The sequence below is a fragment of the Festucalex cinctus genome, chromosome 8 (genome assembly GCF_051991245.1).
Source record: "Festucalex cinctus isolate MCC-2025b chromosome 8, RoL_Fcin_1.0, whole genome shotgun sequence".
NCBI classification, from domain to species: domain Eukaryota; kingdom Metazoa; phylum Chordata; class Actinopteri; order Syngnathiformes; family Syngnathidae; genus Festucalex; species Festucalex cinctus.
The window spans coordinates 15,677,003-15,704,099 of record NC_135418.1 but is presented as its reverse complement, the minus strand read 5'-3'; the positions used below and the strand labels follow the sequence as shown (position 1 = coordinate 15,704,099).

General features: G+C 39.3%; 1 protein-coding gene across 4 annotated transcripts in view; it reads right to left on the bottom strand.

Annotated features, from left to right (window-relative positions):
- Positions 1-2,936: 2,936 nt before the first annotated feature.
- The window catches only part of kif21b (kinesin family member 21B), a 66,959-nt gene continuing 42,798 nt past the window's right edge, over positions 2,937-27,097 (bottom strand). Inside the window, exons 27-35 of one of the 4 annotated variants that reach the window (XM_077528763.1) lie at positions 24,903-24,941; positions 21,185-21,321; positions 20,920-21,100; positions 19,578-19,742; positions 18,652-18,769; positions 18,404-18,574; positions 11,751-11,950; positions 10,198-10,321; positions 2,937-8,475 (exon numbers count right to left, since the gene is read on the bottom strand). In XM_077528763.1, the coding sequence (XP_077384889.1) occupies positions 10,222-10,321; positions 11,751-11,950; positions 18,404-18,574; positions 18,652-18,769; positions 19,578-19,742; positions 20,920-21,100; positions 21,185-21,321; positions 24,903-24,941 (1,111 nt within the window). In that variant the 3' untranslated portion in view covers positions 2,937-8,475; positions 10,198-10,221. The remainder of the gene's footprint in view (positions 8,476-10,197; positions 10,322-11,750; positions 11,951-18,403; positions 18,575-18,651; positions 18,770-19,577; positions 19,743-20,919; positions 21,101-21,184; positions 21,322-24,902; positions 24,942-27,097) is intronic. The other 3 variants (XM_077528765.1, XM_077528764.1, XM_077528766.1) reach the window with 3 other exon arrangements.

Here is a 27,097-nt window from a genome sequence, read left to right as displayed (position 1 = left end):
TTCTTCAACTGTGCTGAAGATCTCGAGGACACACGTAAGATGGTATTTCTGTGAAGGAGGAGGAGTGCCACAGTAACAAGAGCAAAAATAATAATGATGCTACTACTAAGAAGTTGAAATATTACCTGGAAAAAAAAAAAGACGATTCTGAGAGAAGAAAAAAAAACATTGTAGCAGTTAAGATGAATCATAGACCTGACACTCACAGAAATATTTCAAGCCTAACTTTAGATTTATGCAGTTTTTTTGCATACCAAATTATTATTTTATTTACAAAAATCTACCAAATACAATTTGTATGATAAATAATCATTAGTCTAATAAAGCCTATTTATTTAAAATGCATAATCCTCATGTTTATGTATTTAGTATTAATAAAGTATAATTACTTTTTTTTTTTTTTTTTACGTTTTTGGGTTGTCTGCATTCAGTTTCATCCCAAAAAATGTAAATAAAATGTAAAAAAAAAAAAAAAAAAAAAGGACAATAGTTTTTACATATCGGTATATTTATCGTATATAAGTAACCTGCCCAGCTCAAGTCTAACTGTGTACATGGGTGGAGCTTTCTTTCTTTTGGTTATTTGCTATATACGAGCGCAGTGGGCCTTTGTGCTATTTTGCGGCATTGTGGGAGGGAACACAGCCGACTCCTGGCCTATCGATTTTTGATTTTAGTCTTGACTTCTTTTTTTTTTTTTTTTACACAATTTTTACATCATGTGTCACTGCTTAGACCTGGTTTTAGCAAGTCTAAAATCTAGTCTGTTTTATTATCATCGTTTTCATTTCATCAGCATGGTCTACCAAATTCACAAACTGAATTAGACTTGCCGCGACACGAAAATGAGGTTGTGCTTGTTTTTAGGCCGAGTGTGTGGGTACCTGTCTTTTTTATAATCCTTGAGAATGATTATTTCTTTGCAATAACGTCATTGTCCAATGAAAAGCATTTATTACCACCTTTTGCAACGTTTTTATTTTTATGGGAAACATAATCACTGTGAAAGGCAATTCAATCTTGGGCAGGTGATTTAATTACAGTTACATGTATTAGAGTGCACATGTCCGCATGCCAAAAAGATAAAAGGCACCAAAACTGAAGATAAACGCAATATAATAATTATTTGTCAACTGTCAAGGGAGGGAAATAAGTTTTTCATTGGACAGCGCCAAGATTCTTATAATTATTAAATAAAAAAATATACAAATAAAATGGGTTTATTCAGTGATGGCTTGGTATAATAATATAGTTTAAGCACTGTGAATGTGATTCCATTCATTTTGTTGGCCTGTGTAAGTTGAAGCCTCTGGAGTCTCTGTACTGGTCCTTTTATTGCCAGTGCATCGCAATGGGATACAGTGATGGATGAGCGAGTGAGAACTTTCATTTCCAGCGATAACCACTTGTTATTAATGTTTACACTCACAGACATCTAAACAGTGTAAGGGCTTTAATATTCACTGCAGGTATTTGCCTGAATGTACTCCTTAAGTTGCAGGGTGATTGATGGCCCACAAGGACAAAGATCAATGGATCAGCAAGTAAGAGCAGACTTGGCTGAAATGTTGCAATGTAATCAAACTGAAGACGACACCGGAATCAAATTCCTGCAGGAGTTTTTTTGTTTTTTTTTGGGATTTTCATTTTTATACGGTGCGAGCAGATGGAACGCGTCCTGCTGCGATGTGACGGCTGTGCTGTGGATATGGATATCCGTTTGTGACTGGCATCCTCAAATGGCTTTCGCCTCCTCCGAGGCGTTAATGGCCGTCATACATCACGACGTTTGTGTGTCCCGACGAGACCGTGGCAAGCGTTGGCCCGCACGAGTTAATGATCGCCGTTCGCAAAGGGAATGCAGACGCAGACAAAAATGAATAAAACATCTAACCAGGTGTCCATTCTTTTATTTTCAACTATTAGCATGTTTATTTGTTAATTACACGCATAAAAGAAATAAACATCCTCACTTGTTAAATGTGTTTACAGTTGACATATTTTGATTCTTTTCGATGCGTGTGGTAAACCACCTTCCGTTTACGCTTGAGATTGCAAGTGCGTTGGTATGCAGAAGATAATCTTTCCACCTTCGTGGAGGTCTGTGCTCCACTGGGTGCATTTTACTTCTATTTAAAGCCACTGACATAAATGCAGGCTGACAATATGTGACAAGGGGAGAAAGGGAAGGAACGCTATTGATAATGAATATGGACATTCACGACTCGACTAGCAGCTAAAGGAAAACTATGCCATGGACTATGTTTTGTTAATTGAGTTACAAATTCACATTTACTTTGTATGATTGCTCAACTACTTCAAGAAAAGAGAATATGAACAAGTATAGTAGACATCGTCACAAGCTAATAAAGTTAATCAAACACAGTGTTGCTTTGTTCCAGACTGTTGGGAAGTTGCAAAAAATGTAGGGGTATCAAAATTAGTGCCGCCAATTGTTCAAAATCTGATCACCTTAACTCAAGTACGGTGCTTTCTGAAAGTGATCCCTGCGCTTCACTTGTCCACGTTATTTTGATTGTACTATAATGCGTCTAGTTTGACACACCTGCGGTCTCTTTCGGCGGGTGCACGCATTCCTCTTTCTCAAGTCCAAAACATTCTCACAGAGCTGTCCTGAAGCCACCATCGCCACAGTCTGAGGTCAGGAGTGCTCTGGAACAGATTGTCATCATTTTCAAAGAGAAGAGCAGGAAAGTATGACATGTTTACATGAAGTACATTCATATAAGGTGGGGAAGAACAATAATCAATTTTATTTTTTTTAATATGGCTCTGAGATAAAACTATGGCAACTTTCACTCGATCCAGGGGTTGCCACGGAAATGACAGAAATGCCATTCTCAAGTTAGCTTATCACATATTGCTTTAACTGACGGCATTTGAAAAAAATCTGAAAGCAGTTCAAACAAAGTCAATCATGTTAACTTATTTATTCTGTTCAGGGAACATTGTATTTGTCATTAAATATTTACTTACATTATATACATTGAAACGTGTTTGTACATGGCTTGGTCACATGCAGATTTTCATACAAGAAAAAAACTGTACACACATTTACACTCATTTAAGAATGAGAAGTCTGTGCAATAAAAGGCACAAATGACCTTTGACCCTGCATTCATGTCACATCAAGTATTGAATTCACAGACTTTGCAACGTGTATTATTACGAGATGTGTGACAGAGAGCTGGCAGCTAGCAGCAAACAAGTACAGTGAGCAACCCTCTCGACTGTGCGCGAGTGCGATCCCGTCCCATCAGCAGCCGATGATGAAAAGACGTCTCAGCCGTTAATAATCGAGCGAGCTGAGGCATCCGCAGACCTAAAACAGGATCCCAATTTGCAGGACGTTTCTGCTACACATACGTTGTGATTGTGTAAGGCCTGTCGGCTGAGGCACAAGGCTGAATGAAGTCGAGCTAGCGACTGGGCATCGATTTCTTGACAGTCACACGATGGGCGGGGCTTGGTGGGAAGTGCTAATCGCGGGCTAGCTTGACTGGCCGCTTGATGACGACGCGGTCTATGGGACGATATTGTGGAAAGACTCCATGTAATCAATTCAAATTTGGTGGCAACTCGTCAAGAATTTGGTACTTGAATTTTCCTTGCACATTTGCACATCTTGGTTTTACAGAGTCTGATATTAGCTGTTCAAAAAATATTGGGCTTTGGTACAGTTTGATTTTTTTTTCTTCAAACGTTTGGCTGCATAGTGCCTCCAGCCGGTTAGAAGCTCAATTTTACATTAACGTATTCACTGCCAACCCAGTTAAAATCGATCTTTGACGTCTATAGCCGTCAACGGCAGTGGATGAGTTCATCTCTTAAGAGTATTTTTACTGCTACTCTGCTAACATTGTTTTAATCTTAATAAAATGAAAGCAATAAAGGTGCCAGTAAAATACTAGACTTATATTAATACGGGTCTGCATGCTGCTCTCTCAACATTTACAATACAGGCCTGCAAAAGGCTGACAAGTGTCTTTCTATGCCTGCACATTTGACAAATAGCAAATAAAAACATCTTGCTAAGATTGAAAACGATGTTTTCTTTGCAGGAAGAGTTCAGTGCACCGTCAATGCTCAGCCTAAGACTACGTTTCATACAGTACATATCTGGACTATTCACAGCAATGCCTACTATCTAAAAAGAATTTTAAGTCTATGAAGGAGTATTAGGGCCACTCATGAAAAGAAAAACAGAACAATGAAAAAAGTAAAGAAGTAAAAGTAGAACAAAATGGTTTGAAAGGAATAAAGTAAGACAGAGAATGGAATGAATTAAATCGTTTGTGATAAAGTTATGTTATACTATGATGACTAAAAAGGCATACAGTGTACCTGTACTTTTTAGAGGTGGGTGGGGGTGTTTGCAGGGACTGGGCCTGCCCCCGAAAATCACAAAATTACCCGTATAATCGACGCCCATTTAAATGAAATTGGGGGCTTAAAAAACGCTGATATACATTCAATGGATGTTTTATATGAAAAAACGGGTTGTAAAAATAAAAAGGAAACAACAAAGACAGTAAAAATAAATAAATAAATACTGAGAAATCATGATTTTTTTTTCATCCACAAATATGTAAATCCACGCACGCCAAAACACAAGTGGGCAGCCACTGTATTTTGAAGCAAAACTTGTAATCTGACAAGGTTTAAGCTTTAATTAATTACGTGAATAAAGTCACTGAGTCGTAATATTACTACAAACAAAGCAATTCAAATTTGTATTTTTTCAGGCTGAGGAATCAATAAATTCCTTTAGATATTACTTCAAAAACAATTTCTGGTTTAGTTTATGGTTTGATGATCAGGAAAGAACAAAAAAAAAAAAAAAAAAAGTTTATTTTTTATTTTTTTTTGGTCAAAGTTGTCCTCAAAAAGATCCTCAACAGCTTTCATTTTAATACAGAGTACATTTTTTGTTTTTTATTCTATCAAAATTAGAAAAATGAAAATGACTTTTTTTTTTTTTTTTTGCCGTAGAATTCCACAACTTCATCCTTGAGGCCTTAAAACTCCTTTCGAAGCAGTGACTATGAAGTGGATGTATGAAGAAAGTGAAGTCAGTTTGTTAACATGAAAGTTATGGCATGACTATTTACACAGCATCGAGCGCTACAGTTGGACTCACTTTTCTTTAGAACTACCAACAACTTTGAAGATAACGATGGCCAGATGAGAAGATTATCATGGTGCGAAGGAATAGCAATAACTTCCAGAGCTGTGAAATTTCTATAGTGAGTGAACTCTTACAGGTTTTAAGCACTGATGCTGATCATTATAATTTCCGCAGATGTGCAATCATTCAGTCAGCATCACAAACATGTTGAAGCAGGGGGCCGCTCACAGCGTGATCCTATCCTCACCAGATATGACCAAGAAACATGAAAAGGTGGCAACTGGGTTTGTTTGGCTAATTGGCACAGACTAAAATGCAGTAAAGGGTCCACTCAGCGCCCTTGAATTGAAATAAAATAAAAGCGTCTAACGAGTGCACCACCCACTCCAACGCCTCAAGCAAAATCCTGTACAAACACCTTTGCCCTCCAATTTACACACTTGGGCACATTATGAAAACGTCAACATTTTTTCAACAAAGTAAGACTATATACAAAAACGTGTGTAGATAAAATAAAAATGCAGAAGTAGTATGAATAGGGTGATAAACGAATAGTACCCTTTTTCACAAACAAGGCATTTAAAAATGTGACCCAAAAATCACTTCAAGTGATGAGTTCAATACAAACGAAAATGATCCTTCAACGTGTACCTGAGTTGCTCATCATAGCAAAAATATAGAAATCAAGAACACCCCGGTCTGTCACGTCGGTCCACATATTTGCATACATAAAAACAAAACAAAAAAACTATCATTGCTTTTGGAGTGTGTAAGCAGCGTCTGCAGAAATTCAGTGTAACACAAGCACCACCTATTCGACATCCTTGCATCATTTTAAAGGACAAGTCTCATGTACAGGGCACAGGAGGTTGGGGATGGATTATTGTGATTGCCTGAAAAACCTGGCAACATTTGAACATACATGCAAGAAAGTCTATCATACCTATCAGGCAAATCAGCACAAAAAAGGAGAATATCCAGTGGACATTTATGTATGGAAACTGCGCCCGTTTGCTTCACGAAGAAATGTCATTTTAAGTGAGCAGCAGAAGGATGGAAGGAGATTTCAACATCCCTCTCAGTTGTGACCTGCTTTCCAGCACAAAGTCTCTTCCGCGGAGCAGCCGGGAGAAATGTGAGAGCGAGAGCGAGAATTAAATTGGCTTCACGCAGACTTGGGCTAGCCAGGAGAAGGGGAGAAGCCTTCAGTGTGAGGACCGCCAGGATTCGTAAGCGCGGGAGGGAAGCTCAATTACGTGGACAAACTGATTTCAAGTTCTGCTAGCGTAGGCGGAGATACGCCCGCCTTTCGCCTCTTGGCTTTTTCAACTTCACATATTGTATTACTCATACGACATGTAAACAAGCTAGCAGGCAAACATGAGCCTACATTTGATTTTGCACATGAAAAGTGAGTGAAGTAGGCTGAATTGGTTCATTCTCATCGTGGACTACCGGCATCAAGTACAGTGAAACCTCTGCAGTTGAATGATAATTTGCAGTACATTAAAACAAAATATGTAGTACCACACAAAGTAGAATACAGCTAAGGAATAATTCTGGATGTGGGTTTTGCTTTTGGCTTTTTGATGTCAGATCTTAGTGGCGCTTTCGTATGAAATCACACCACACAAAAGGAGAACAATTCCGAGCAACAATTAAAAGATTAGTGGCTCATATTTTTCTTTGGCTTTTTCTTTTTTTTTTACACTCCTATACAATAAAGGGGGCTGAGTAAGTCAGTCTATAAGGACTTTGGAAACCGACGTTTGCAATAAGAAGCAAAATTTACCTGGCTTTATCCATCTCAGAAGGCGGCCATTTTGCGACTAGCTGTCGACTGAAAAATGACATCACAGTTGCTCAGGTAACAACCAATCACAGCTCACCTGCTTTCTGAAGATGAGGCGTTATTGGTTGTTAACTGAGCAAATGTGACGTAATTTTCAGTAGACAGCAAGTGACAAAATGGCCGCTCGCTGAGATGGAGAAAAACGGGTGGATTTTGCTTCTTCACTCATATTCTACAAAAGCAATATTAATCAGAAGTATGGTGTTATGATTATTGGGGGTTGACTTCCTTTATAAAAGTATACAATTTAGTGTAAATTGAATTTTAAGTCAAGGTTCATAGTTACTATAAATCTATTTTTAAAAATGCACGATATAATTAGACCATCTTTAAGGTATGGAAGACTGTTTTTATTTTGTTTTTTAGGTACCTTCATCATTCAAGTGTTTGACATTTTTACTAAGCGCAATGTTAACATGTTAAGGTTCCACTGTAATTGACTTCTGAGCATGCCCAGAATTGTGTCGTTTACATGCTGCAATAGTTTGACTGTAACTTTATGAACCATGTGTTTAATTGGCATGATTGGACCCAAGCCAGTTACTGAAGTATTGTTGGTGGTTATGTAAGAAACATGTAGGGCCCACGTACTGTATGGGGTGCGACCGTCTTTCCCTTAATGAAAGTACTGTAGTCTGCAGGGGGGCGTTTGGTATTTCTGCTGTCGTCAGGACTTTTTTTTTTTTTCTCTGCACAAGATAATGAAGTCGAGCGAGCTCCTCCAGGGGCAGTATCACCTCGCTTGTGCTACTGGATGTGTGCTTTCCTGTTTGCAAGGTCAGCAGCGAGACGGGCTGAGCCAACAGAGGACGCATTTACAGACATAAAGCGGCAGACGAGACCAGCACCAGATTTTTGTGCAAAGAGACCCATAAATGTGAGTTCTCGCCCACGCAGAAAGCGCAGTCCAAAACAGATGAGGTAGGGAAAATGAAAATTAAACAACACTTGTTGATCGCCACAGAAACTCAAAAAAAAAAAATTGAGATGTCGAGTTGTGTAACAGTTGGATAAAAATGATGATGACCTGGAATGATGATTGTCCAGTAAGTGAAAATCCTTTTTGGAGGAATTGAAGGTGTTTACACAAATGTTCCATAAGTATTCCACTTTTCATCCCCCTTAAAAACAGGGGAAACAGCAGGGCTCTCATCATGTTGTTCGGATGAGCGAAATGGTGCTGCCAGATGCGTCTGCAAGATGCATTTGGCTTGTCCGAGTGGCATCACAACAAATGGCACTTTCAAATTTCAATTGGGGGGAAAAAAATGAAAGGAACAATTGTTTATTATGCCTTTCAGGGCAATGTTCCATTTTTCACAGTGACAAATCAAAGCGGGATTGCCTTGGTGGTGGACGGGTGGCCACAGATCACAACTGAAGCCACACGAAAAAGTGGTCCAGCGTTGTCCGTCACACGAGGCGTCACCTCTTCCTCCACACCTTTGACAGCCAGATCTTCACCGTCTTGTCACTGCAGACGGGAACAGTGGGGGAGATATGGGGGGATTTTCAGAAAGGGGAGGGTGAGCAAAGGGAAGTCAGGAAAACACATGAAGAGAAATAACATCAGTGAGGTCTCCATAGACACCTCCGCTTGTTGCACTTTTCCAAAGCTACTTTTCAAACGGATGACTCAAAGTTGCTTGCGTGCCAATGTCGACGTTTTTCAATTCTCTTTGTGAATTACCACCCACTTCAAATACATGTGAGATTAATAGGCAGTGTTCACAATTGCCAAGTTTGCTTTTGTTAAAATAAACTGGTGTGAATGCTATCATTTGAACGAGGGGTACATCAAAAAGCAGTTTGAGACGGCGCAAGATGCCTGCAGCACCAACCATGGTTTTAAATAAAACAGCATAAAGCAGGGATGGACAACAAACGCTGGAGGGGGGCACAATTTTTCAGAGGTGCTACTGGGGGGCCACATCGGACCACACACATCCTAACCAGATGTACATTTGCAAAACACATGCTCACAACATATTTATAAAAGATCCACTTCACAACAACATAGGATTTGAGGCAAACAAAACAGCCACGTACGTTTTCTTGTCTAGTAGAAAAGGCTCTCTTGCATAAACATTACCATTCAAGGATGGCACAAAATTGCTGAACAACATTGCAAACCAACATCAAGTGCCATAACTTTTTTTTTTTTTTTTGCATTCCCCACCACCCCATCCCCAAAAAATCAACTCACGTAAAAGTTTAATGTTATTATTGTTTGCCCTGCGTATCATTCCAAATCTGCAAAAAAAATTATGAGACCTACTCACATTGTAGGATAGGGCAGTACTGTACTGTGTAAGACAATTAAGCAACTAAGCCATGTCTGTCATCTAGTGGTGAATGTTGATATTACAACTATAACCTTTAAGGTGGAATCTCACTATTCACGGGGGGCAGCGACTGGGCGGGCCAACGAATAGCAAAAATCTGCGTATAATTGATGCACATTTAAATCAGATAGATTGAAAATGTTTTTGCAAACCCATATTCTAATAACCATCAAATTCTATTAAAAAAAGCACTGACAAACCTCCATTAATATAGGTCCACTGTAGCAGATGAAATGTGTTTATACCTCCCCACCACAATTTTTTTTCTCTGCCCAAAATATAGTGCGGAATGGATTGTTTTTGCCAATATCTCCCTCTTGAAAGTTTTCTCATGGTCAACTACAGCATCCGTGATTGGCTGTAGGGTGAGGGGCAGGGCGGGACTACTGAATCCCAGAGGCTTAAAAGTTTCACTGCAGTGCATATAGTATGTTTTATTTCTATTACAACTTTCAGATTTCACAGCTGTTACTTGAGAGATTCATTTTAAGTGATTATCACTTTTTTCAACTACGAGTAATAATTCTCTGTTTTTTGATCCAGGGCTCTCTCCACACTTGTATAATTGGAATGTAATAAAATGACTGCAATGTCTGTAGAAGATTGACGATAATTCCAGATAATTGGTGGGGAAAGACGGGCTGACAACAGCAGTTAGATTAGTGTTGAAAACAATTAAAATGTGCCAGAGGGAAGCCCAACCCTTCACAGTTCATTGTTTGACTGCATGGATTGTATCACACAGTATGTTAGTTTAGTGACTTATGCAGCAGCATGAGCCTCTTGCGTAATGGCAGGAGAGCAGAAATAGGTCAACGAAAAGGAAGGAAAAGGAAAGGAAAAGAAAGTACCAGAGGAAGGAGGGAAGGTGGTAATCATGGGAGGCTGGTGGCTCGGCCCTTGATGGCGAGGACCCGGCGAGGAAGACACGGGGTCAAGCCAGGCACATAGTTCCATAATTTCACCCTGCAATCACTGGGGTCATCCCGGAGGAGGAGTTTGAGACAAACAGGTTGTTGTCCACGAGGAGTAAAGTGGCAGAAGAGAGGAGGAGGAGAACGAGGACAAGACGGAAAGCAGAAAGGGAGAACGTTAGTCAGGTTGCTTGTGAACAAAAGTGAATGAATCATCGTCTGGTGTGACGTCTTCTGCAGCAATGATGACACTTTTAAACATTATTAAAGGTTTCTAACCTTTCAACACAAACCAGTGTTTTATTTTCTATAGGGGCTGATATTATTTTATTGATATCCTTTACAGTCATTGAGGCACATGGAAAACACCAATACATCATTCTGTCTCATGATGCGTTTTCATAAATCCTCCAGCTGTCACCACCGGCAAAAAATTATTTCCTCACTTTTATGAACACCCTGGTGACCACCCCGCGCTATTTTGTATTGTGTATGATAAACTACATTCACCATAGCTAAGTTCAGGAGTCCATAAAAGAAGTGAAAGATAACTTTTATCAGTAATAACGTTTAAAACAGATAAACTCAAGTGTTAAAGCTGTATAAATACAGCATAAGTTGACAATAGGACTTTCTTCACTAAGATGATCTTCATTTTTCACTCTTTATTTAATATTTAAAGGGATACTTCACTTATTTAGCCATTTGTGGCAGTCATAATATTTTGTCCATAATAAATTTGATATTTTCATTATTTTTCATGTACAATTAGTACCTTAAAAAACACATTTTGCAACTTGCTGTCAACTGAAAATGACATCACAATGTGCTCAGGTAACCAATCACAGCTCAGCTTGTGAATGTCACATGACCAAACCTAGAAAACAGGTGCGCTGTGATTGGTCGTTGAGTACTGTATGTGATGTCATTTTCAGTCGAAAACAAATGGAAAAAAATGTTTTTTTTAAAGTATTAATTGTACGTGAAAAATAATGAAAGTATCAAATTAATGAGCCAAAATATTAACTGTGGGCTAAATAAGAGAAGTATCACTTTAAGATACCACCATGCCCGAGGAAAAGACAACCAACCAATCAAGAAACAGTAACTATGATTGATGAGGGCACACTCACAGCAGGTAGAGCCTTGCGCTGTTCCGCTGTTTCTGGTTTGGGCTTGAGGAGCTTTGCTCAAACTATTGCACAATATCCACCTCCCATTAGCAACATTTGAATTTGACAAAACCCTTTACCTTCTTTTTACACAGTGGTGGGTATCACCATTGACTGGAACTGAAGATTGATGGACGTGCCCACCTTTTTGCCCACCCGGTCCTTCTTAATCCATGTATTTTTGTGAGGCTTTGCACTATCAAGCTACGCCAAAAGGTGGGCACTTCCATCACTCATCAATTCCTGTCAATGACGATGCCCACCTCTGTTTTTACACTTATACACCAATAAAGATGTTAAAGTATGACATAAAGTTACCTGGACGCAGTGAAAATCTGCTTGGAGTTGGTACATATGGCATTAATCGGACTGTCATGTCCTTTGACTTCTCCGATGGGAGTGAAGTTGTCGACGTTCCACACCTTCAGCATGCCTCCCCGACAGCCGCTGAGCAACAGCGGCCTCGCCGGGACGTAAGCCAGGGCGCACACCCAGTCTTTGTGGGCGATGGGGATTTGCTGTTATGTGAAGGGATAGAGATGCTGAGTCAGCAAAAGGTTTCTTAGGGGACAGTTCATGATCAACATAGAGGCAAGGTATCATTTCTAAGGCGCAATGATGTCCAATGACAACAATGTGTGAACCAAAGGGATTGTATATTTGACAAAAACAGAAATTATAATTGAAATAAGAAATCTATAGACTGGCAATTTCATCACAATTGCTTTAAAACATTATTGGATATCGACAGATGAATCAAAAAGTTGCAGACAGGATGGAAAAGTTAGGCAAAAAAAAAAAATCAATAAAAAGGTAGGAAGAAAAAACAACAACAACAACATGGTTACTGGGCAACATATAAGCACAGTTTGAGATCCACAGGCAGTTATTCCGAGCACAATTGAGTCAAGAAACCACACGAGCAGCCGTAAGAAAAGATAATCCCAATGACACAAACCTCAAAGTTGCAGGTGCAAAAACTAAATAAATAATAGCAGCTAAAAATGTACGCACTTCCGGATAATATATTTGTGTTCTGTTAAACCACATTGGTGCTCAATTGTCAAACTTTCCCGTCTCTTTGCACTTTCAAAAACTCAAGCTCTTCTGCTTTTCAACTAAGCATTATAACAACATTGTTTCATTTTTCTATGCAACGATTACAGACAGCCCATGAACTGTGTATGTGTGCCTTTTTTTTCTTCTCTGCATGGTCTCACACACTGTCAAGAACAAACTACCACACGCTGACAAAAATACCTGGCAAATGGCATGAATGTAGATATAATGCCATCCCTGGGGAGCTTTTAAGTCAAAGTGGTAGGTACAGAGAGAAATGGGTGAACCATGCCTGAGCCCAAAATGGAACTAGATACAAACATATAAAACGCAGGCTTCAAAAGGCCATACAGTATTATGGAAATTTGGCTTTTTAATTTCTTTCAGAAAAATAGTTGGCTCTGTCCGTCCATAAAGTGTCAATTTAAACAACCAATTCAATCTTTTGTGAACGGCCCATTTCTGAAAACATTTCAGTATGATGAATTAAGCAGCTTACAGTAGATGCGTCAGTGATGCCTAATACAGTAACGGGGAACCTCTCAGCCGAACGCGACAAAAGATCAAGTTTGAATTCAACCAAAATCTTTGGAAAGATGCTGCTCATATCACTCACGTACAATTTAGCATTCCAAATGATGTCTTGCATGACATCATACAAGACCGTAGCAAATCTTGTTAGTCTTCAAATAAGCATTGTTTTTTCCGTTTTTGTTTTTTGTTTTGGGGGGAGGAGCGTGTCCACCACAAAAGGGTAACACTGATAAACGTGTAACATAACAGTCTCAAATGTTAGAAGTAGAATCTTAATCTGTGTTGACTTGCCACCCAAGCATAGTGTTAGAGAACACATTACGCAGAATCCTAAACAGTGGTTAACAGATTTTTTTACACTCGTACGTATGAATGATGTTACTTAGAAAACATTGCCTGTACAGTTTCAGTGTACTTTTTTTTTTTTTTTTTTTAAATGATTGTGACCCTGAGATGTGAGGTTTATTTCAAACTACTGTGTAACGTACTGTGGGTCTTGAGGTGCACTCTGTAAGTGGAGTTTTTTTTTTTTTTTCTCTGTACTCACTGAACTCATTATTGGGGTCAGCAGAGGTTTGTCAGTTCGAGATGGGATCTATAGGTCAGTAAAGGGTCAGTGGTTCTCTCAGTACATAAATTAAAGAAACTATTAGAGGTGAGGTAGTGCCAAAACCAAGAAAACAGTTATTTCTTGGTACACGAAATGGGAAAACTTTTTAGACCACTTCCCAGCTTTTGTCACAGATGCCGTTTTATCAACAAAATTAATAAGTTACAAAATAATTTACTAGGCTCATGTAATAGTTTAATACACAAGTGAGTTGAAGGTCTTTCAACAGAATTGTTTTACTTTTAAAATCTAAATTATTTTTTCCTGAATGTCCAAATAGACTTATACATTTTTATATAAATTCATTTATTTTTATGACTTTTTAAAATTATTATTTATTCATTCTTTTTATTTGTATTATTTATATTATTCTACATTATTCTTAAATAATAATAATAATAATAATAAAACATTATTTCTTCATGCTCTGAACAGAAAAGGAAATAGTTGTAGCAGTTGAAATGTTATGCTTGATTCATTTCTGACCTCTCAGAAGCTCACTGAGCCGATTGGATGTAAAAAGGTGAATTCAGTTTGAAATGTCTGTTTCCTGTAAGTGCTCAACATAGTAACACAAGTGTCAAGAGTTCGGGGAAATTGAAAAAGCGTACATTAAAGTACTTCACGATGCTTGATGGTCTCTTATTTTCAGGACCGATGGTCTACTACATTTGTGATGCACAGCCAAAAGTTGAAACAAACTTATTTGTTTTGATCTGGAAAGATAGCAATGCTTCTTGCAAAACATTGCTATTTAAAATTACAACAAACAACAACAACAACAACAAAAATCATTATCTGGATGCTTCATTGACCAGTGAGTGGAAAAATTAACTGCTTGGCCTGGTGGGTGAAATGTTTGCTCTGACAAATTGACTGCACAGAAAACATTAGATGGTGTAATGGTTTCAATAAAAGATGCCAAAGCGATGTTGCGTAATCCCGCTAACCAACTCGAACTACATCGTGTATGCAAACAATTGTTTTGTAAGGTATATTTACACTTTTACTCAGCATTTGGGAAGAGCGGACACACTGTGTACATTAATTCTAAACAAAGTGCTCCACTGATTCCCACGAGGTTGTGCTCTATGCTTTTCCACAGAAAGGTTGAGAACAAAACGGCTCCTCAAGGAGGAAATGTTCCAGAGCTGCAATATACGATATCATTTTATACCCCGTGCTTGCATTCGGATGCAACTTCATAATTAGACTAGAGGCTGTAAAATAGATTGTATTGGCTCTTTGGCAAATGAGGCAGAGGTGAGACTCCACGGACCGCAGCACAAACTCGGATTTAAATGAGTCTTACAACAGCGCCTTATTTTCTTATTTGGTCTGCTGGGAGAAATAGGAAGAAAATGATTGAAGATGGAAGTAAAAATAAAAAATAACTTATTAATACTTGACAACGTGCTGCTTAATATGCAAATGAATGTGCATGCAAATGAAATCTACCCACAAGGTGCAACATTATGCATTTTTAACATAGGCAGGCAACAGTGGATACACAAGAGACGCCGCAGAAGTAAACACATGCACACAAAACACACACTTTCCTTTGCTCTGAATCTTATGCCCTGATGTTGACATACTTTCCTCCCACTTTGCACATGACGCACAGGCGCCACAGAGTGAATCCCGCGTAAAAATTAGGAAATAAAGGAAGCGGTGCCGTGACAGGGAACTGTCCAACAGCCATTGACACGTCTCACATATCCCATGAAAAGAAATGAGTACAAGCAAGTGTTTGTTGGTGAAACACGTGAGGCCCAAATATGACACAAACACGCCTGATGGGCATGTTGTCAACATTGTGTAGTAACGGGACTGAATGATGTGAGCTCCTGCATGAGGTCATCTTTGGGATCAACTCTACGTCCAGTCGGGCTGCATCTAATTAACCCCGTAGCCAGACAAAAGTGTAATTTTGGCAGACTTCAGTCATTCAGCCTGACCTACTGGCCCTTTGATATGAAAGATGTGGAAGCGTCTCGCACAAAGCGCGGCTTTAATACCATCTGAGACAATCTGAAACAAGTGTCCTCTATTCTTGAGGCTTTTGCTTCACCAAACACACTAACTGCTAGGTAAATTTTTCCACGCCCACTTCCATACATATAACTTATCATTATTACATCTTACATTGCTTGGTGGCACAGTTGGTAAAGTGTATTTGTCCAGTAACCAGGAGGTCATAATTTATCTCTCAATTTACTTCATAAGCATTCCACATGCATTCAAATCTTAGCATTCAGCTATTAGCATTCAGATTTCAACATTCCCACACAATTTCTCCAGAATTTGCACTTAGTTTAGTTTATATAGCGCTTTCAAACAGCCTGAGCTGTCACAAAGCGCTTTACAGAAACACAAAAAACAACCATAACATAACAGCGTACATTATCAATTCAGATATGTGTGAGTTGTTCTGTGGAGTGCCCCAAGGAACTAATCTAGTCCCTATTTGATTGGTCACCAACACGCTGTCATTGGATGAACAGGCTTTACACACAATACCTACTATTAGTTACAATGATAAGCCTCATTAAAAATTAGAAACCAATTAATCTACTAGTTGAACAAATAAATATCACATCAGTCAAAAAAAAAAAAAAAAAAAAAAAAAAAAAGTCATATGCATGGAAAAATCAAAATGACTTATTTTCTCGTTATTGTTGAGTGTCTGAAATGTGATGGCAATTTCTCCTCTTGGCCATCTCAGGTTAAAACAATTACTGAGGCATGTGAGGAGCTGAAATAAGTGATGCCAAAAAGCTGCGTGGATATTGCGTAATATTCCGAACCAGCAGACTAAAAAGCAATATGAAAGATGAATGACACTAAAATAGATTTCTCAGGCATATCTGAGGTGATAAATATACATGTCATCTTTGCTCATCAAATTACTTTTAAATTATTTTGTTTTACAATAATTCTCAACTAATTAATCAACACATTTCATCATAGAGGCGGTGAGGCAGTTTTATATCTGGCAGCAATAATCCATCACATGCTTAGATTGCATATACCTCCAGCAGAAAGACTGGATACTGTTTTTGCACATTAAAATGAGTGTCAAGAGGTCATTTATTAACAACTGCAGGGGAAAGCGAGACAGAAAATTTCATCAGGTGCATTAAACACTGAAAGAGGCTCCATATGCACAAAGGCTATACATCCAGTACAGCACAGACATCAACAACTCTTTGGATCTGGACCAAAAAGAACATTTTCAAAGACCCACCCATATTTTGGAATCGCATCTTTAACATTCATGCATTATTCGGTGAGAAAATAAAGAAAATATTGTTTAATGCAATCTTTTGAAATGTTGGTTTTGTAATAATGTGCATTGGCTCATGCCAGCTAACCAAAATCAAATAAGTAAGATCACTCAGAGCACAACCCTCAGCCAAGGTAAAGCAGCAGCCATCTTCAGCAGCAGCAGCTGCCCCCACTTGAATGAAAGATGATCATACTTTATCCAAATCCGCACCATCAATTCTCCCTTGGCCCATGTGCTTCCACTGCCCTACTTCGAAGTTTTACGCAACAGCCTGTGTTGGACAGCAGCAAACACCTAAATACAGATGTAATAAACAAGAGTTCTCTGGGAGCACTGACCTCGATCAAGGTGGAAAAAACTACATTAGCCACCTTTGATCCAGAGTATAGAGTCTAAGATCTGCACCACAACTGAATGGAGTTTTCTCTGGGTGGTTATCTAACAGATCACAAAAGTTCCATCAACGTTGGCCAGATTAACTTCCAGATCAGTTGATCTGTAGCGAGTGTGCTGCATAATACATGGTGTTCACAAAAACACTCACTGATTTCATGGCGTAATATTGGAAGCGTATACGCATATCAAAAGGCAACGCATACACGCTTCCGATGTTAAAATAATCCAAAATATGGCGGGTTTTGTAATATTTTCAAATGATATGTACACAAGACATACATTTTGGTAAAAATGTATCATGTTTTTCGGGCATTAAGTGACGTAATGTTTTTTGTCTAAGAATGTTCCACCATAATGGATCGGTTGCACACTTTTTTTTTTTTTTTTACTTTTTTTTTTTAGCATGTACTGTGTAAAGTACATTGGTTGGCTGTGTTCGCCACTTCCGCACTTTTTTTTTTTCTTTGTCAAAGGAAGAATATGAAACCTAAGATGGTTAGGAGTGCCATCTAAATTATGGCAGTAATTGACGACACCATACAGCATTTTTATTAGGACTGGTTTTCCAAATAATTGAATTGATTCGAATTGATTTTCCGTTTTGAACGTGACATGGATTAGGGGAATCTGAATCACTTGGTTCATATTGGTGAAAATCAGCTAGATGTATTCTTATTCTTGGAGTTTTTCAACTCACAAAGACTGCGAGAATTCATCTGGCAGAGCAAGATTAGAGTACAGGGTATGTCATTATTTTGATACTCAAACCTTTTTTTTTTTCAGGGACTCAGATGGTAATGCGATTGATGTTTGCACTTTTAATGTTCATACACGGCCTAATATAATGAAGGCAAATGAATTTTGAATTGTGTGTTCCTTTAAATGTGCCAGAATATCAGTTACATCTCATATCCATCAGGTTGTCTTTTTTGTTGACACTGTACATCAGTCAAATGTGACCCAGATTGTATCACTTGTTATAAATCTTGAGCGACGGCATATGTGCCTACATGGTGCAAGAGCCATTCATTATTCAGCTGGCATTCTTCTGAAACAATAGGCCGGAACACACACAAGGCACACCTGACTGAGCTCCTGCTGCTCCAAATCCCATTTTTTGATGCCGTTGTCTCTCGATCCGCTGAACAGTACGTCTCCCTGCACAGCCAAACACTCGATGCCGTCGTAATGCGGAGGCTCAAAGTTATGAGCTGGGCCGACGTTACCCGGCGTCCCCTCTGCCACATCAAATACCTGAAGGATGGAAGCAAAAAACTTGTTACTCAAAATCAGATGTGGTCTAAAAGTGTGTCTTCAAGATAACTACCTACCTTCACATAATGGTCTTTAGAGCCAGTGATGACTTGGTCTTTGCCCTGCAGAGACTGACCCACCGTCAAACACATGACAGAGCCAATGTGGCCTGTCAGCTTGCCCATAGCTTGCATCCTAAACACACAAGCATAAAACAAGTTGAAGCAGATTTTCAAAGAGCCACTTTCAAGTGAATGAAGACATTTTCCATTTCACCAATAAAACTGCTGAGCCAAAGCTCTGTCGTAGAGACCGAGATGATACTAACAGGGTGTTTATTAAATGCATTTTCATCTTGGCAGAATTCCTACGCATCAATAAATGGTACGAGATTTTCTGTCTGGATTCCCCGTGTCCCTCTAGAACAATAAAAATGAAAAGGAGAATGCTGACACCTTGCCAAAACTGCTCATGTGTATCGTTTTACTAATAATCTGCAGCTTTTTAGTATCTTCTATAACATGTTGAAACATAATTGCTTGCAGTTGATGTCTGATTTCGTTGACATCATGTCACATTACAGAAAAAAAGGTTAAGGAATACATGAATTAATGGTTAAGGGGTCCACACGTGTATTTGTAATTTAAAAAACAAAACAAAACAGTCAATCCACATCAAAATGCATTGGAAAGGGAACATGTGTCAGCATAACATGGGTGGTCTGGTTCATTTGTGGTGTAAAGCGTGCAATATGAAAATATGCAGCATGTGAAGTCAAGATGAGTGAAATGGGGAATCATATGTTGAGTATAATTTCTTCTGAATATCACAATTAAATATACACATACAAACAGCACAGGGAAGCTGTTAGTGCACACTGCAAAACATATTTGATATTTTAGTCTGCACACAAAATACAAAACAATTTTTACAAAGAGATAACACATCCATGGCTGAATAGCACGCAGCCAATAAACAAACCTCAGAATGAATGCACTGTTACCTGTTGAGATCCCAGATGCGAACAGTGTTTCCGGTAGCGGCATACAAAACAGATCCTGATGGGTTGAGTGCAATCTGGTTGATCTGACATTCACCATGTGCAAATGTTATTGTGCGGGTGGTGGCGCCTGCACACGTGTCACCTGACACTACTTGTCCTGATGAACTGCAGGAAAGTTCAGAAAAAAAAAATCAATGGGGGAAAGAAAAATGGTGCAAACAGAAGACAGGTACATCTGCATAATGTAGTGATAGCACATTTATATCAAGGAGTTTTGCCTTTATAAAGATAATAATGCACACTCTGCATTAAAAAAAATCTACTCTACTTTTGACTGTCGTACCATAATAATGATTATTAATCAATTGTATGTCTGTTTGCTCAAAATTGAGTATTATTACCTCTGTTAATGGTGAGTGATATCGATATGATCGTCAGGTTGTAAGGATTACACAAAACGACATGACCAATTTTCATGTGCGTCACTTCTGCGAAATGGTGAAAACATACTGAACCCACAAAATTAAGGTACAAATTCTAGATAAAAATGCAGAAAAGTTATTTTCTATTAATCCATTTAAATTTCGTTTGGGACGTCAAGTCAAAAATGTTCTTTACAAAAATATGTTGTATGCGTTTTCAGTCTAAACAATATTGCGTGTGTCGAATATGAATTAAGAAGAAAAAGACACCTGTTTAAAAATACGCCCTCTCAGTTGGTGGCCATTTTGTCTTGTACTGTCACTTCCTGTTGACTGAAAATGGCATCACAGCATGCCTAAGGGCACAGGTAACGACCGCCACAGCTCACCTGCTTGTGACATAAGCAAGCTGAGCCTTTAGGAACTGTGATATCATTTTCACTCGACAGCAAGTGGCATTACAAGGCAAAATGGCCTTGAGATAGGCCAGTTAGTACTTTGACTTGAAATTCCCAAAAGGTTTTGTTTGGAGAATTATATTTCTTCCTCTTCTTGGTCATGAGCTTGACAGAACCTTTTCTTCTCACCCCAGAACCACAAATGTTGTGGTTGTAGCCCTTTGCCCATGATCATCCGTAAACTAGGAAGTGGGCCGCTAACATAACTTCATTAATGTATTTTTTTTTTTTATTTTACATTTTTTGCTGTTACCGATTCATGATGGAAACACTCATTAAAAGTCGAGAAACAAAAATGGTTGTCGTCTTATGCCATCTTCTATTAATCAGGAAGTAGCCTCCTAACATACAAGTTATAAATGAACAAATACTTGTTCCACTTTCAGTAACTGTCAAAGCTTGGCTATTTCATTACACTTTACTGAGCCTTGTTTCCTCATTATACGAGGGGAGGTCACTTACGTGAGGGTGCGGACGCACTTAGCCGAATCCCGTATGTCCCACACCTTGATGTAGGATGTAGAAACGGAGAAAACCAGACCCGAGGGGGGACAATATTTGACTGAGACCACATTGTTAGGATGGCCTTTGAGCGTGGCAATCTCCTGACCCGTCACCAGGTTCCACATCTTACAGGTCCGATCTGGAGGAAAAGTATGCATATGACGGTGCTTCCAATGGACTTCCGATCAGTGCCTGTTTGTCAATGCCTTAGCCAAGTGTGTACCTTTGGATCCGGTAAACAGAAGCTCATCTGTGGCGTCCACACACAGGACGGGCTTTGAGTGGCCCTCGGCTACAGACATACACTGCAGGGGGGCTGTCCGACCCCCCTTCACGCCACCGATTGGATTGATCACACCCCTGAAGAAAAAACAATAAATCATTCGCCACGTACTTCCTTTAGGCAAAATGAGAGCATTATGCTTGTGATTACATTTCTACAGTTGGAAGCACAACCACAGGCAAACATGCTTACTCAAAAAATAAATCAAGTATAAATTATAGACTTGCACTCAATTAACACTATTGACAGCCAATATAAGGACTGTATCAAAAATTCTGCTTCCAAAACTATAATGCTCAGTTTGGGCACTTATGTTTATGATTGTAGTTTGTGGTTTAGTGTTGCTACACCTCTTGCATTGACACTCATTATTTTGTGCAGGTGCACCTAATGATGCGGCCACTGATAGCAAACAGTACTTGAGGCCGATCTCATGTTGTGTAAAAAAGTCAAATTTGAGTGTTATATCTTTTCTAGCCACTTCTTCGCTCATACGCAACCATGCCAATTAGGGGTGTTTAAAAAAAAATCGATTCGGCGATATATCGCGATACTACATCGCGCAATTCTCGAATCGATTCAATAATCGGCTGAATCGATTATTTTTTATTTTATTTTTTTAAAGAGCTCATTGTTCATTCGGTAGTCTTACCGATTCAACGTCTTATCATCATTGCCTTTTTTTTTTTTTTTTTTTTGTGTGTGTGTGTGTGTGTGTGAATCGATTTTTAAACTTCCATTTTTAATGGAAAAATATTCAACAAAACGTTAGAATTCACACCTTGAGCATGGAAGAATGTTATATGAACGGAACATTAAGCCTTAATATTTTATTTTAATGCTGTTCAAACATGAAACAGATTACAACCTCTATAAGACTGAAATTTCAGATAAATAAATAATACATTTTCATATAAATCTTACACTCTACAAGCTTACTGATTAGTATTTTCTAAATTTGAATGAAAAAAAATCGCAACAATCGAGTTATAAACTCGTATCGGGATTAATCGGTATCGAATCGAATCGTGACCTGTGAATCGTGATACGAATCGAATCGTCAGGTACGAGGCAATTCACACCCCTAATGCCAATCATACACACCGCATAAAACATACACACACTGTATGTTATATGCACTTAACCCTCCCCTATGTAATGCTGACAGTGTCCAGAGTCGAAGAGAACCTGGAAAGCAGTCAGCAGAGTGAGACAAGTGCAGGGAGATGGTGAAGGGGAAGTGGGGGGGCATTGTGAGAAAATTGGTCTCTGGTGGGCTTGCTAATAACACTAGTGGGGCCTGTGTGTGTGTTAAGTGGATGAGGATGAGGGAAGTAAACAGCGCCAGCGAAGGAAAAAGTGAACAGCGGAAGTCATTCTAATATGTGTTTTTTTTTATTTATTATCTTGAAATCTTCATTAGTGTCTGTCAGACTTCATGCTCCCGCTGGCTTTTTTTGAGTGGGCTAGGGGGCTGGAGATCTACGAATTCTGCCCAGCAACAACCGGCAAATGTTTGATGAAACCAGGAATACAAAGTGTACGTCTCTGTGAAGAATGATTTGTGTTATTTGACATATTTGTGTTGCATAAAAAATGGAATATGACAAAAAAAAATGTTCATTAAAAAGTAAGAGTGATAATCATACTTTCCCTGCTATGTATTCCATTCAAGTGGCTGGTGCAATATTTTTTAATATGAAAACGCAGCTGGAAGAACAGCTTTTGAGGGAGTGACAAACATAATTGTCATAAACCACGAATGCACACTCATTACTTTCTATTACATTTAACATACCAAATAAAAAAGTTAGTCATCACCCAACAAAATAAAAGCGGAACATCAAACAAATTAAAATTATAAAAGTAAAAAAAAAAAACAATGCAAGAGCAAAAATTACATAAGGTGACATCATGCAGCATCCAGTCAGCACCATCACTCGCCATCACTTGCGATTCCTATGAGCACCACCAATGCATGTATAGTATAGTCGGTATGGGAATTGAGAAACATTGCAAGAAAGCAACTACTGTACTGCCTTTGTAAACAAACAAATTAATTAAATGTAACTTACTAAACTAAAAAATACAGTGAGTCCTCGAGTTACGAACGAGTTCAGTTCCTATGCTGGCGATATAACCCAAATTTCCGTCCAAGTCGGATTTCACCGTTAAAGTCGAAATTTACATCAAAATACTTTGTGCAAAAAAAAAAAAAAAAAAAAAAAAAAACATTAAAATATCGCTAGAAGACCCAGCTTTCTTCTCTGGGGCCATAATGTGGGAAAAAAAAAAAAAAAGAGGGCGAAAAAGCAAAAGATACTCCCAGTGCACACAAACAGACAAGCACTATGGAGGACGAGGGACAAAATGGTGGACAAGGCACGGCTGTCGTAAAGTTGAGGGCTCCCAGTACTATTAGGAGAGAGGGCGAAGACTACAATAATTATAAAAGCTAGGTAGTGAAAATAGGTAGGTGCACCTCCTTGCTGTCCGTTGTCAAGGCTACAAGGAGCTCATTGCTACTGCATAGAATGAGACTTTTTTTTTTTTTTCCCCCCCACTTAAAAAATGTAATATTTTTACACCATGAATCAGCCCTTTTTTAAATGTTAAGATGCAAACTGGGATAAAGCTTCTCTCAGCACTGCACTGGTCCAAATAGCAGCAACTGCTCCCGCTCTATCAGCATGAACGATATCATAGTGTGCAGAGTTATGAAGTATGTAAGAGCAGCTAATGGATGTTGCCGTGCCGAGCTCGGGGGACCAACAGACTAATGAGAAATGTGGAGGCAGATCAGTGTGTGTTCTCTGCATCACACTGAGAAACGGACAGAAGCGCCTCTGTGAAAGCCGCGTCAAGTTGTGAGTTAGTGAGAAATAGAAAGAGATATAGCGAGGAGAGAAAAAAAAATGTGTATATCATTATAAAATGAAAGCATTTGTGTTACACCTACTCTGTGCAAAACATGAAACAATTCTCCCCCCAAAAAAAGATCCTCTAAAGCTCACCAATTAGCATGTGTTATTGTCTTTCACTGGTATAAACTCTCACGGCTGAAAGAACATGAGTCCGCCTGCTAGCACAGAAGGATGTCAATTCTTTGGTTTGGAAACAGTGTGGAAGGTGCTAATTAGTGAGCTTCAAAGGCATTAGGATGCCATTGTTTTTGTACTAAGTTTTGCTTTTTTTTTTAAAAAAAAAACACATTTTAACATGTTTGCAATCATTGTTTTACCTACACATTTTTTTTTTTTTTTTTTTTAAATTGATTTTACTCAGTTTGATTCTGGAACCAGGCATCCATTTTCTATACTGCTTCTCATTATGGTCAGGAAACTGGCGCAGTGGGGAAAAACTGACAACATGATCAAGACTTGCCTGACTTTTATGAAACTGGAAACCTTTCTCAAATCATATTTGCCCAATGTGAGGAGTCCATTAATGGACTGAGGGTCATTCAGGTTTTGCGTACTGACAACACCACAAAGAAACCACAAACACACGCGGGTGGAGAGGCTGGTGGGTGGCGGAAGGAAAGGTGGTGAAGAGGCGGCCGCTGACGACCAAAGGGACCGCAATGGCGTCATGGTGAGTGAGTTTACAAGTACATGGAAGGCACAGGCAGAGGAGGAAAAGACACAGTTTGGTCTACCTGAGCACCTCGGAGAGCGAGGAGTCGCTGTCATCCGACCTGGAGGCAGAAGAGGAAGGAGGAAGGTAGGGTGGGGTGTCAGGGAGAGGAAAGGTTAATCACACTAAGGAAAGACAGAAGGGTTACTGGCAATGGATTTACAAAAGGAGGAGGGACTCGGGAAAGGATTTCGATATAAAGCAGTACACAAAGCTTTTTCAGTCATGAGTAAACACTGAATAAGCTCCATGCTTGACTGATGAAAGATGTCATGTTTAGGTGCACACAGGCTGTTTTAGTTGACGGTTCACTCAGACGGAAAAAAAATACAGCTCAACATCTTTGGGGAAATTCGATGGAAGAAGGAAAATTCTGTATATGTTGGAAACAGACACTTTCAACCATCAGTAGGTTACATTCGCAAGAGATGCCGAAAGACTACATTCGTATACCGTATATACAACCCTAACCGACATTTGTGAAAAAAATGCTTGAAAAAAATGGAATTGAAAGCAAATTCAACTACACACAGAAATAACTCAATTTAAACTGTAAATAGAACAAACCTCATTCCAAGACATAGACAGTCATCTTTAATAGGTGACATCACAAAAAGTGGTGTTTTAATATAACCATATTGCTGACTTAAGTATGTACTGTGATAATACAGTTTTGTAGCATTATGAATGCAATAACAGTAGTGACAAACTTAAACTAAAGTAAAATAGTACTGAATGTACATGTTATGCCTGTAAATACGTATTGTGATATTGTCTGTCTACATGTGTTGCCAGACTGGATCGTTTAAAGGTTTATACATAACACAGCAACATACCGTAGATCAGTGGTGTCCAAACTACCACCCGGGGGCCATTTAGGGCTTGCCATCCATTTTCTAGTGGCCCTCAGCATATCAAAAAAATTACTTTTGACACAGTCTGCTGTTCTAGATATACAAAAAAACTATTTAAATCTAAAACAGAAATATTTCTCTTTGTAATTTAATGAATTAAGTCAGATATTTCAGTTCCAGGAGCAAAAATGTTTTCTTTCCGCTGTCTGTGTCATGGTCTAATTTGTGAATATATCACATCAATGATTAACTAAGATCCTCAAGTAAAAACTGCTTTTATTAACAATTACTCTTCCTTTGATTTTGATTGTGGAGATTGCTTCAGGTCTGGGGCGGATCTATTCTTGTAGGATACAGGGGTGTGGGCCACCCCAAAATCAAGAAAAATCCCAAACTGGCCTGTTTAAAAATAACTTGGGGGGGAAAAAAAACAAAAAAACAAACAAAAAACAGCTAATCTACAGTACATTGTTTTACCGTGTTAAATATCCATCCGCCTGTCGATCGACAGGCGGATCGGTGCAGCGTCTGCAGTGATGCGGACTCTGTATCGGTCCGTCGTGGTGAAGAAAGAGCTGAGCCAAAAGGCAAAGCTCTCGATTTACCGGTCGATCTACGTTCCAACCCTCACCTATGGTCACGAGCTGTGGGTCGTGACCGAAAGAACGAGATCCCGGATACAAGCGGCCGAAATGAGTTTCCTCCGCAGGGTGTCCGGGCTCTCCCTTAGAGATAGGGTGAGAAGCTCGGTCATCCGGGAGGGACTCAGAGTCGAGCCGCTGCTCCTCCGCGTTGAGAGGAGCCAGCTGAGGTGGCTCGGGCATCTGGTTCGGATGCCTCCTGGACGCCTCCCTGGGGAGGTGTTCCGGGCATGTCCCTCTGGCGGGAGGCCCCGGGGACGACCCAGGACACGCTGGAGAGACTATGTCTCTCGGCTGGCCTGGGAACGCCTTGGGATCCCGCCGGAGGAGCTGGTTGAAGTGGCTGGGGAGAGGGAAGTCTGGGTTTCCCTCCTGAAGCTGCTGCCCCCGCGACCCGACCCCGATGATGGATGGATGGATGGAATATCCATCCATCCATTTTCTTAACCACTTTTCCTCACAAGGGTCGCTGTGGGTGCTGGAGTCTCAGCCGGCTTTGGGCAGTAGGCGGGGCACACCCTGAACTGGTTGCCAGCCAATCAATCGCAGGCATGTTTAATAAAGTCAGACAATTTCAAAATGGCCCTAGCATCCTTCAATTATTCTGTATGTGGCCCTCAAAAGAAAAAGTTTGGACACCCCTTACGTAGATGATAACCGCTAGCTTGTGCTATTGCCCATTATGTTAGCATTAATCTTTATGGCTATCCATTTATGGCAAA